Raw genomic sequence first — 13,551 nt, forward strand, 5'->3', positions numbered from 1 at the left:
AGACATTTAAACTGTTGGGTCACCAAAGGTTTCTTAACGCCTTTAATTATAAAATAATTCGAAAAATTAATCAGGAATAACCTTTATGTTTTGATTTATATAATTGATATAAATCAAAACATCGTGTTATTTCTGATTAATTTTTCGAATTACTTGTTAATTAAGGTGTTGAGATCCTTTGGTGACCCCATAGTTTGAAGTGTCTTTAAAAAGTACATAGTGAGCAGTGGACGTTACATACAAACGTTCACCTAAATTGTCCCAGTCAATGGATGAATTTAATGTGTCAATCAATGGCCACACCCACACTGTTTTGAATTTCATTCTAAAAGAGCACAGTACATGCAGGTGCACGAGAAGAAACCGGAGCACCCGATATCACCCCCAGTCTTTTGTGGGATTCGTGTTGCTTAGTCTTTAGTTTTCTATGTTGTGTCTTGTGTACTATTATTTGTCTGTTTGTCTTTTTTCTTTTTAGTCATGGTATTGTCAGTTTATTTTCGATCTATGAGTTTGACTGTCCATGGTATCTTTCACCCCTCTCTTAAGTATTCACCATTTTAATCAAAACACAAGGTTTAGTCCTCTGCTAATTATTCGTATTATTGGTTTTGGAGTTTAGAACTTTTGGAGATCGCACAGTTTAAATGTCTATAGCACGTACGATATGACAAGTGGGCATTACAGACGAGCATTCCCCTAATCTGACCCAGTCAACCTGAGCGCACCAAGAAATGGTCTTGTTCACGCTGTTATGAAAATGATTCTATTTGCGAGTTTTGTGAGAGATTTCATACAATGATAAAGACTTGAAAGTAGGGATATACTGGCTTAATTACATAATTTAGGATAACTGTACTTCAAAATGAATTGTATAAAAAAAATGAACTAAGACTGAAGACAAGCATGTGCTGCAATATTCAAAAGTTAGAAAAAAATATAGAAATAAAGAAAAGTAGAAACTGTCCGTGTAGCTAGAACCATCCAGATGATTGAAATCGAAGTATATTGTATAAAAATGAGCAAGAGCTGATGACAAGGAAGTGCTGTTTTAGTCGAATTTTGAAAAAAGATATAAATGTAGAAACGTATGCAATGCCCCTAGTGATAGAACTTTCCGGATAATTCAAAACAAAATTTAACCACACGAAATTAATTACATGTCACCCGTATGACATTTCACATGTCAGGCCAAATTATTTTTGTATAATTACATTTATAAATACGTGATTTGAATATTTAAATTTAATGACACTTTCGTGATTTCTATTTTATTGGCGAAATTACTACAGGACTGTTCTGCAACTACACTAGAGTAAGTGACCTCTTATTTCCATCTTTTTAAATACTGAAGAATATCTATATCAAAATATATTTTATATATACTTGATAAAAGCCATCGGATATAACTTGTAAGTAGCTCTTATTGTGAATTGGAAAAGTAAGTTTAGCTTTGTATACATTTGCTACACTGACTTTAATCAACTTGGTTAACTTTGAAATGTATTTTTTTACCAAAAATAAAAAAAAAAAATTATATATATATATTTCAACATAGTATTTGCAGCGGTTACACGGTCTGATTAAATTTTGAATGTCTTTAGAATGTCTTTTTAGGTATTTTTAAAATCTAAAATTCCGTCATCTTCGAAATAGTGTGCCGATTTTTGTCATCCGTGACTTTCCACACAATAAATTTGACATAACATTTTTCTTACTATCATGCTTGGATTTATTTTTTTAATAAATATTATATGCATCTTCTTTGAAATGATTGGTTTTTATTGGTTGATTTAAAAGGGTTTTCTATTTAGTATCTTTTAGGGAAAAAAAGAGTTCAAACTTGTTTATCGTTTCATTTTTTTAAAACTAGTATATTTTAACATCTTAATCACACACTATAAAGAAAAACATAAATTGGGCAACTATACCCCACCAAAATCTGGTTGAACTCAGAAATTCAGGGATATTCTTTTTTAATCTGGTGAAAACAGTTGTTTCACTTGATGAAACATGTGCGCCAACAAGACATGATAAAGAAAAATGCGTTGATACCTCTTGTCGTAAATCGTAAAAGGGGATCCGTAAAGATCTCTTGTCGTACACAAACATATAAAACATCGTTACATGCGATTTCTGTAATTCTAATACATGACCGAATATCAAAAGTTTAAATAGAAAACCCCAATTGTTTGGATAGACAAGATCGTTTCTGGAGGATAAAGAAAAACAAAAACCTACAATACAGAATATTGCACTGTCCCCCCGATTGCATCCGTTGTGTTGCACGTGATACAGATTCAATGATCAGTTTACTCGGTGATCTGTGACAGATATTCCATAACACACATTTATTCCATTACTGGAGGAAAAAAGACACCAAATTGAAATATATAACCATGCGAAAGCCTACAAAGTATTCCTTACTTTTTATAGATATTTTCAAGAAACAAGAGGCTCTCAAGAGCCTGAATCGCTCACCTGAATTTTTTTGGTTTAATCTCTCATCAATGATTATTTTGGCTTTCCAATTTATTTAAATGTTCTTTGAATCGTCCTATTTTCTTCAAAAGCAAAAAAAAATCATTTTCTCCTATGTTCTATTTTAGCCATAGGAGCTATGTTTCTTGACATACAAGGAAATGAAATATAAAATTTATACTAGATACTCTGAAACTCTGAAACTCATTTAGCCTAAGTTTGGCTGAAATTGATACAGCAGTTTCATAAGAGAAGATTTTTTAAAGTAAGTCAACATGATGAACAAATTGTGAAAAAAGTCTTTAAAGGGCAATAACTCCTAAAGAGGTCAATTGACAATTTTGGTCAAATTGACTTATTTGTAGATCTTACTTTGCTGATCATATTTGCTGTTTACAGTTTATCTTTATCTATAATAATATTCAAGATAATGACCAAAAACTGCAAAATTTCCTTAAAATTACCAATTAAGTGGCAGCAACCCAACAATTGGATGTTTGATTCATCTGAAAATTTCAGGGCTGATAGATATTGACCTAATGAACATTTTTACTCCATGTCAGATTTGCTCTAAATGCTTTCGTTTTTGAGATATAAGCCAAAAACTGCATTTGACCCCTATGTTCTATTTTAAGTAACGGCGGCCATGTTTTTTGACGGATCAAAAATCAAAGCACACACTTTGTGCAGGATAATCTAAGGAACAATCATGCTAAGTTTTAACCAAATCCATTCAGTAGTTTCAGAGGAGAAGATTTTTTAAAGTTAGCAAATATGATGAACAAATTGTGAAAAATTGTCATTAAAGGACAATAACCCCTTAAGGGGTCAATTGACAATTTTGGTCATATTAACTTATTTGTAGATCTTACTTTGCTGATCTTTTTTGCTGTTTACAGTTTATCTTTATCTATAATAATATTCAAGATAATGACCAAAAACTGCAAAATTTCCTTAAAATTACCAATTAAGTGGCAGCAACCCAACAATGGTTTGTTTGATTCATCTGAAAATTTCAGGGCTGATAGATCTTGACCTAATGAACATTTTTACCCCATGTCAGATTTGCTCTAAATGCTTTCGTTTTTGAGATATAAGCCAAAAACTGCATTTGACCCCTATGTTCTATTTTAAGTAACGGCGGCCATGTTTTTTGACGGATCAAAAATCGAAGCGCACATTTTGTGCAAGATATACTAAGGAACAATCATGTTAAGTTTCATTCAAATCCATTCAGTAGTTTCAGAGGAGAAGATGTTTGAAAAATTGTTAACGACGACAGACGACGACGACGACGACGACGTCGACGACGACGACGACGGACGCCAAGTGATGAGAAAAGCTCACATGGCCTTTTAGGCCAGGTGAGCTAAAAATAATATCAGATCATTACATGGCATTTTTCATATCGCATGTATTATTAGCCCTAGGTTCAGTATCAGCCCAAGTGACCGAGTGCTGATAATACATGCGATATGAAAAATTACATGTTATGATCTTTTTATCATATGCTTCAACAATGGAGAAAAATAACAGATTCATATATTGATCCTTTTACGTTGTTCCCAAATAGAAGTTCTAAAAGTGAAAAGTTCACGGACGTCGGACCCCAAATTTAGTACATTCGATATGAAATCTTTTAGCATATGCCCCCTGGCATATAGAGAAAACAAAAATTTTAATTAGACAAATCGACAATAAAAAAAAAACAATCCAACAATATATATAATGAACACTGTTTAGAAAAATCAACTTTTTTTTAAAGTAACTTTCTAAATTATGTTTGAAACTTTTAAAAAAGGCATTTATTTAATAATTTGTTTTGTTGTTTTTTTATGGTTTTTTGTTTTTATTATTTTACACAATATACTTTCCAGTATCCTTGTATCCAAATAATTGGTTTGTATACAATAATACTTTGTAAAGTTTTTTTCACTGAAAACGTAGCATTGAAGTGTATTTTCCGGAATTTGCCGAGTATCACCGGAAAGCCATGTGCGATAACGTTACGGAAAGGCATGTGATAACAATCGAAGCATGTGATAAACTTTTCTTATCATATACTTAGACTAAATAACACATGATTTTTACTGTATGATAATAGCATTAAATCAACGTAAATTCCATATTTTTCCGATATGGTGATTAGCGGGCTGATATGAAAAGTTTATCACATGCTTCGATTGTTATCACATGCCTTTCCGTAACGTTATCGCATGGCATTCCGGTGATACTCGGCAAATTCCGGAAAATGCACCTCAATGCTACGTTTTCTATGAAAAACATTACAAAGTAGTGTACAAAACAATTATTTGGATACTGGAAAGTATATTGTGTAATATAACACATAAAAAATAACACACAAAATTATTGAATAAATGCATTTTTAAAAGTTTCAAACATAATTTAGAAAGTTACTTTAAAAAGTTGACTTTTCCAAACAGTGTTCATTAAATTTATATTTTTGTCGATTCGTCCATATTGAAATATGTTTCTTCCCTGTTGGCTTATAATAGAAAAATTTCATACCGAATGTTCTAAATTTGGGGTCTGACGTCCGTGAACTTTTCACTCTTTAAACTTCTATTTGGGAAACACGTAAAAGGATCAATTAATGAATCTGTTATTTTCTCCATTGTTGAAGCATACGACAAAAAGATCATAACATGGCATTTTTCATATCGCATGTATTATCAGCACTCGGTCACTTGGGCTGATACTGAACCTAGGGCTAATAATACATGCGATATGAAAAATGCCATGTAATGATCTGATATTATTTTTAAAAATACGAAGTTTACGTAAATTTTAATGCTTTTATCATACAGTAAAATTCATATGTTATTTAGTCTAAGTATATGATAAAGGATGATATCAAATAGACTACGCCATATTTCTCTCTTATATTATACATGTAGTCTAAAACAGTTCAGAACTCTAAATATACCATAATGGATTATTTCACGTTTCAAAAGGTTAAATGAAGGCGTGATAAAATAGTTTCCATAAGGAACTGTGTGATTAACACTCTTTAAGGTGGTATGGGAGTCTAAATTAAAAATGATAGAATTTGTTCATACTTTGCCAAAACGTTGTATCTATTGATACATGTTGAAAAATATAATAAAAATGATAGGTCACCGCGCATTTTCTCAAGCTACAGGACGGGACAAAATGACACATTTTGTATGGATTATACAGGAAAAAACACCATTTTGTGATTAGAAACTAAACAAAATGATAGAATTGTTAAATACTTCAGGAAAAGATAGCTTTCAGACACTGCTTTGAGAATATCAAAAGAAAAGATAGGGTCACCGTACGTTTTTTCCGGCTAAAATACAAAATAGGAAAATTCCATACAGAATCCTTCAGAAAATGCACTTTTTAGAGTTACCTCCCCTTAAAATGCTAATTTAAAAAAAAAAAAAAAAAAAACAACCAAAAATAATTAACATTTGCAAAAATATCAATATTTAGAAGTTATATTCTTATAAATTGGTACTTTTAAATGAAAATGTACATGAAACATCTGTATTCCTGCTAACTTGATGGAAAATCTGGACCTTTGATTCTCTGTTTTTTACAATCCAAGATGGAGGAAGACACCCATACCACCTTAAGCTAATATTCTGTTTTAATATCATGCTATCCGCTTGGTGATGGATTGAAAAAAAGGCAGATTTTTCGAAATACCGGAGATACTGATAATCAGGTTTTAAGCTGCGATATGCATTTTTTTTTAAAAGTTTTAAATGGTATATGTTACTGGTTGTATTCATGTGGTCCAATTGTATTATTTGAAAAACAACAGACAGGATTGTCTGGCCTATTCTACATTAAGTGGTTACTTCATTCAATCAGTTCTTAGATAACGGACATGTTCTTTAGGTTTGGGCATGACTATAAATATCCGAGATCATAATCATAGTATAAATAATATAAAATCATCGTTGGATTTAACAGCCAAATGGACACCTCTCTTTCGCATAGATTTTACTGTTGAATAGAACTTTCAAGTCATTTTTTTTGTACTCATACTCCAAAATCAACCAGTGAAAATGCTGGATTTCATGTTTTGAGCATGATTTTTGTGCTCCGAGCACATAACAATTGAAAGTTTTATGACTTCAACAAGACAGTCTTAACAATTCGGAGTACGTCTATCGTACTCACTCAGAATTTAACCAATTAAAATGCTGAATTTGGTGTTCGAGCACAAATTGTGTATCCCGAGTACTGAGTAAAGTTTTATTACCGAGGTACCCATATATCTATATCATAATCGACTTTTTGGTTCAAACGGTTTGAAGCAAAAAACATACCAAAAAACAATTGTAAAATCAGGAAACGACAACAACTAGTCGAAATGTCAGATGGATGAAAGGGGGCACGTGTTATTAAGCTAATGACAGACTTAAAATTTCTTGAAGTAAAAACCGAAATACTGTTAAGATCAACCAATTTATTTGAGCCTATGTTTGATGTGTGGTTATGGTTTCAGTCTCAAGTTATATTTCCCAAGAATTGTGCTTGATAATTATACCTGAATGGAAAATATACAACGGTGTGTAAAATCGTCCAACAGGAATGCGCTCAGGCCTTTTGTATCAACATAAATACACAAATTCCGTAGGCCATATCACTGTATGTTTCTCATCAATGCATCGGGGCGGGGGGGGGGGGATTATACTTCAAATCAAATATTCAAACAATGGTATCTACAAGTGTTTTACTCGTATACATTTTTCAAATTGTTTTTCTTTGATTCTCTCAGACAAGTAAGACTTATTGCAAAACCAGAAGAGGTTTGAAAAAAGTAAACACCTGCGTGTCAAGCCTCTCCCATTTATTCTCATTAACAACAAGTTTTTACCAACATGTACATGATATTTATCACATAAAAGTACAAGAACTTATTAATAATGTTAATTATTCACATACTAAAATTTGCCCATAAGTTTGAATGAGTCAAAGAAATATGGTCACTTGGACTTCGCCAGTCCGATCGGAAGGGCCAACACGAAAAATGTTTGTTTAGTTGTGCGGGCATTTAAAAGCCCAACCCATATTGTCGAAATCAACGAGAACGCTATATTCGAACTCCATGAACGGAGAGGTGAATCCGTAGTGACCTATTTACCAACAACATACGTTCTTTGTGCAGTTTAAGTTTCATTTTCTGCCCTATACCCATGTTGATCCACAATGTATTTGTTAATTTGTTCTCGTCCTATATATAAATATAGTACGGATTAGAAGTTTATAAGTATAGGTCACTGAGAGGCCTTCGCTCATCAATGAACAAATCCGTACCGCATAGTCAGCTATGAAAGTGTATGAAATTTTATCTACTGCTTTTATATTTTTATCTATGTTTCAGACAATAAAAATGAACAAAAACATTATTTCACTGGGCCTGTGTATGTGTAGCATTCTACTGCTCACGAGTGCTCACAGACAAAAAAGATCTATTTTTTCGGTGAGAAAATATAATCCATTATCGCAAAATGAAGTACAGTATTACTTACAAGAACTACAAGAACTGAAGCAAAGGTTAAATGGAGGCAAATCACATGGAAGCAAATCAAGAAGGAGAGACAGACACTCAAAGAAAGGAGGTAAGAGATCCGGGAGAGACGATCCGACATGGCGAGCAGGCATGTCCTGGTGGGATAGCACGCATGGCAAAAAGGCCGGGAGTTCTTCAGGTTCATGGGCATCATCATCATTATCTTATAGTAAGTTAAAAGGGGAATCCCCGTATATATGTTATACTTCGTAAGTTAAGATTCAATGTATCAATTGATTTTACCACATATTTTAGTTAACAACTTCACACCTGTATTGTATAAATGAATACAAAGGCAAAGTTGGCACATTTAGATGATGATGTTTGTGAAGTTAGGGGGTAAATGAACACCTGTACCAAAAGTGCATATTTCGCTGATGATTTCCTTGATGTTCAAGGTTAAACAATCACCTGATTTCTGTCCATTAACAGGAAACCGTAAAATTGTGTATCCCAAAACTACATATAAGAGGGAATAAGGGGATGACCATTCATTTATACCTACGAGAAAGTAACACTATCTTTAATGAACGGTGTTATGAAATATGCTAGAAGAAGACTTAAGGCTGTTAAGGCGACTGTGCAATGCGAGACATGGTAATCGTAGTTGGAGGACAACTAAGGTGTCATGCTCCCGCAGGCAGAATCAAAGCATATTAAAATATTCATTCTAAAATATTTTCGTTGATCGTGTAGGCCCATACTTTGCCTTTTTATTTTATTGAAAGTTACTTATTTTAGACCTTCTATTTTTAACTTATGTGCTTTTTTTGTTTATCTTTTATATTATAGAATATCCTCTGTTTAACGATCGCTAACCTGTTATTGAATCTCTATAGTTTACACTTTGAAGTAGACATTTTGGTAAATAATATTTAAAAGATGCTAACTACATTTAGTACATTGCTCGTGACTATTCGTTTTAATATCTTGAGGTCAGTTGACTTTGTTACGTCATACCATATTAAAAGACAAGACTAATAAAGTGTTATCAGATGAACCATCATCATGTACTTATTAATCATATTCTCACTAATTAGTTATAAATATTTTTTATTTTAGAATGTGACCAGCCAATTGCTTACGGAAATACAGACTGTACGGCCCATACTGTGAGATATTACTATGAAAAAGCAAGCAAGATGTGCCGAAAGTTCCATTACACCGGATGTGGAGGCAACAAGAACAACTTTCACAGTAAACGTGAATGCATGCGCAGATGCAGACATTAACACGTGTCAACCATGAAAATATTTCGTTATAAATCTATATATCATTTCATTACATGAACACTCAGTCTGTACAATCTAAATAATCGTTACTTATACATTTATTTTAAGACCTGTTGTTTGTTTAATTAATTTCAACAAAAAGAAGATGTTAACACTACTTAACATACAATCGTAAACAAAATCGAAGGAAACTGTCAAAGCCAGAGGCTTGTTTAGGGGGGTATCAATATCCCATATCCCATTAAGTTTTTATCCCAATATCCCGTATCCCTGTAATGTTTACCCCTAATATCCCAATAAATATTTTTTACAAATATCCCATATCCCTAAAACTATTTTGAAATATCCCAAAAAATCATTATAAATTCATTCCCAAGCCCATTAATTTTTTCCTCATCACAGAGTCAACAATTTTGACTGGTAAAACAAACTGTGTTAAAGGAAATTTACAGTGCATACTTCCAGTGTTAAATAAGAATATATGTGTCTAAAAGATGAAGTGTTCCATCTTAGAGCCTTGTATAACAATCTCTTTTTATATGATCTTAAACGATAAATTTAGTGTAAGGGGTCTAATTTCAGACTTTTTTTTTAATTGTTCAAACCGTGATGCATATGACTGTAAAATTTCATTTTGATAGCATTCTTCTTTTATTGATAAGAAACTTCATCCTACACGTTAACCTATGTAGGAAAGAACAGAAGGACTCAACCTTGTCTCTTGTCCGAGATTGCTCTGACATCCAACGGCTGTTTTGCCAGACAAGCTGAGACTGTGGGACGTCACAGCACGTCCATATCAAAAAGTGGATATTTAGCATGCAAGTTCAATAACTTAAAATTTAACACAAGAAAGCTTTCTGCTAATGTACCTACATTACACTTAACTGTTGTAATATTTTTACAGCAGGCAAAATTTGCACAGCCCTTGTTTTGCAAAGAAATAACACAACATTTGACTCTGTGATCTTGAACTTTATGAATTACATAGATCCCAATATTTTTGTTACTTTTTTTTAATTTCCTTCCTTACAACACCAGTAATAGAAGAACATATATTAATTTACATTGATTATTTAGTAATTATTCGTTATTAACATAGTTTATACGGCGAAATATCTACTTTTTGATATGGGACGTGCTCTGACGTCCCTCGGCCCTAACTTGTCTGGCAAAACAGCCGTTGCACATCAGAGCAATCTGTGAAACGTGGAGACCTCTGAAGATCCTCGCCACGTAAAAAATAAGAGGTAAAACACTAGAAAATATCATGTAATCATATAAAGCATCAAAACAAATAAAAACAATGACAACAATAAGGCTTATAAAAAAGAAGAAGTGGTATGATTGCCAATGAGACAACTATCCACAAAAGACCAAAATGACACAGACATTAACAACTGTAGGTCACCGTACGGCCTTTAACAATGAGCAAAGCCCATACCGCAAAGTCAGCTACAATAGGCCCTGATAAGACAATGTAAAACAATTCAAACAAGAAAACTAACGGCCTTATTTATGTAAAAAAAAATGAACGAAAAACAAATATGTAACACATAAACAAACGACAACCACTGAATTACATGCTCCTGACTTGGGACAGGCACCTACATATATAATGTGGCGGGGTTAAACATGTTAGCGGGATCCCAACCCTCCCCATAACCTGGGACAGTGGTATAAAAGTAACTCATCAGATGGATACATCTAACAAAAATCTATGATTATTTCAAGAAAATTATCAATGCATATGAGCATATAATATAAAAAAAGATATGGTATGATTGCCAATGAAACAACTCTTCACAAGAGACCATGTGACACAGAAATTAACAACTATAGGTCACCGTACGACCGTCAACAATGAGTAAAGCTCATACCGCATAGTTAGCTATAAAAGGTCCTGAAATGACAAATGTAGAACAATTCAAACAAGAAAACTAACAGCCTAATTTATGTATAAAAAAATGAACAAAAAACAAATATGTAACACAGCAACAAACGACAACCACTGAATAAAAGGCTTCTGACTTTGGACAGACACATACATACAGAATGTGGCGAGATTAAACATCTTAGCGGGATCCCAACCCTCCCCTTAACCTGGGACAGTGGTGCAACAGTACAACATAAGAATAAACTATATAAATCAGTTGAAAAAGGCTTAACTCATCAGATGGATACAAATAGAAATACATCTAACAAAAACAGAGAGTTGACGTGACCGAGTACTTGTACATCCCATCAACAAAAAGACACTAAGTACAGATCTGAGAGTACTCGCAGTTACTGACAGCTAGTTCAAAGCCAATTACAACTAATAAAAAGTAATGCATCTGAGGCTAAATTATCAATCATTACACATCCAGCATCCAATGGCACGGTAAACAACATCTCCGTAAAAATGAGGATGTGCTATCCCGTTTGAAATAAGTGTTCTACAGGTAGAACCAAACTTCAAAACCAAATCTAGAATTTAGTAAAGATTTTAAGTGATTTATGGTAACGAAATCCCTGACTTAATAATTTACCAGTAATACATAGATTTCGTTCATTAAAATCCAAAACGTTACAACAGACACGGGCATAGCGGAGGAGTTGTGATATACAAACACCGTAAGATAGTGCCAAAGGAACATCACCATCCAAAAAAGGAAAATTAACAATAAGGAACGAAGTATGGAAAGCAAAACAAATACTTTTCAAATTATCAGTACATATGAGCATATAAATATCGAAAATAGATCAATACTTTTCGCTTGGGTTTGGATGACTTTTAAATAAAACGACCATAAACTCAATTAAAATCAACAAAGCACTAAAATGACCTTTAATATTAAACTTTTTTGAGCAATTTTATCAAGTGAGATGTAAATATTTCTGTACTTAACTTTTAAATTCCACTTATTTTTTTTCATGTTAAAAATTCAATATCCTTATAAATGCATCAATATCCCATATCCCATTTACTATTAGGACAAATATCCCATATCCCTAAAATTTAAATGGCAAATATCCCGTATCCCAATATACCCTATACAAGCCTCAAGCCATGACAAACAAGAAAAACAACAAAAAGACTAAAAAGATCACAAAGCAATATGTAGCAAGCTAAAGATTGTGCAACACGAACCCCACTTAAAACTTGGAGTGATATCCGGTGCTCCATAAAGGTAAGCAGATCCTGATCCACCAGTGGCACCCATCAGGTTGCTCGTGATAAAATGGCGGACATGTCACTAAATTGGAAATGAACATGGAAATGAACATGGAATAGCTTTAAAACAATTTAAATATACCCGTTGTTATTTGTGACAAAGTTATTATATAACGGTTAACATACTCATGATGATCTACGTAAATCTTTGAACTTGACGATTTGGAACCTTTTTATTATGTTCTAATTCGTAACCTCAACCGAACATAAAACATTTATCAATTTAATACAAAACTCTCACATGGGAGTAGCCACTTGAAAAAGTCAAGTGCATTTTTATTCAGGTAAATAAGTACACGTAATTCATTTTATATCAATGAGAATTATGAAAATTGTCTGTCTCTAACTAGCACTGCAACATCAATATTTGCGACTCCTCTTGGACTATCAACCTGTAAATAAATAATTTTTATAATCATTTATTTGGAAAAAAGCATCCAGAGCACTTGACTGCAATGACTCGAATGACTTTAACTGCTATCAAACCACCCGTGCATGAAATTCTTCCCGTATACTTTATATATATGTTTGAAGTATAAACACATGTTCCTTACCAAACATAACAAACTAGCATTGATATATGTACAACTTTGATAAATATAATTATTCAATAGCTTTCATGTGAGCAACAACTCTCTATCAAGTAAATAATTGTAGAAAACACGAGCTCAGCTCTATGATATCGTACATGTATATGTAGGAAAACATATTATACTCCATATGCAGTTGCTGTTAGAATGTTGCTTCATAGACAAAAAATAAACAAGAATGTGTCCATAGTACACGGATGCCCCACTCCCAATATCATTTTCTATGTTCAGTAGACTGTGAAATTGGGGTCAAAACTTTAATTTGGAATTAAAATTAGAAAGATCATATCATAGGGAACATGTGTACTAAGTTTCAAGTTGATGTAACTTTAACTTCATCAAAAACTACCTTGACCAAAAACTTTAACCTGAACTTTGCACTATCATTTTCTATGTTCAGTGGACCATGAAATTTGGGTCAAAACTATAATTTGGCATTAAAATTAGAAAGATCATATC

The 13,551-nt window shown here is 32.8% G+C and overlaps 1 protein-coding gene across 2 annotated transcripts; it reads left to right on the forward strand.

Annotated features, from left to right (window-relative positions):
* Positions 1 to 1,177: 1,177 nt before the first annotated feature.
* On the forward strand, positions 1,178 to 9,394 carry LOC139517060 (uncharacterized). Of its 2 annotated transcripts, none has more exons than XM_071307680.1 (3): positions 1,178 to 1,315; positions 7,865 to 8,222; positions 9,116 to 9,394. In XM_071307680.1, the coding sequence occupies exons 2-3, from the start codon at positions 7,874 to 7,876 to the stop codon at positions 9,283 to 9,285; spliced, it is 519 nt and encodes a 172-aa protein (XP_071163781.1). In that variant the 5' UTR covers positions 1,178 to 1,315; positions 7,865 to 7,873; the 3' UTR covers positions 9,286 to 9,394. The 2 variants fall into 2 exon arrangements, with proteins under 2 accessions (XP_071163781.1, XP_071163783.1); XM_071307682.1 differs by having other exon boundaries at positions 1,306 to 1,412.
* The last annotated feature ends 4,157 nt before the right edge of the window (positions 9,395 to 13,551 follow it).

Source organism: Mytilus edulis, chromosome 3 (genome assembly GCF_963676685.1).
Source record: "Mytilus edulis chromosome 3, xbMytEdul2.2, whole genome shotgun sequence".
In the NCBI taxonomy this organism is placed as follows: domain Eukaryota; kingdom Metazoa; phylum Mollusca; class Bivalvia; order Mytilida; family Mytilidae; genus Mytilus; species Mytilus edulis.

What these genes read in the sequence shown, in the direction of transcription:
- LOC139517060 (XM_071307680.1), top strand. Translation starts at nt 7,874, where the DNA reads ATGAACAAAAACATTATTTCACTGGGCCTGTGTATGTGTAGCATTCTA. An exon ending in ATCATCATCATTATCTTATA is followed by an intron (nt 8,223 to 9,115) that starts GTAAGTTAAAAG and finishes TTTTTATTTTAG; the next exon opens with AATGTGACCAGCCAATTGCT.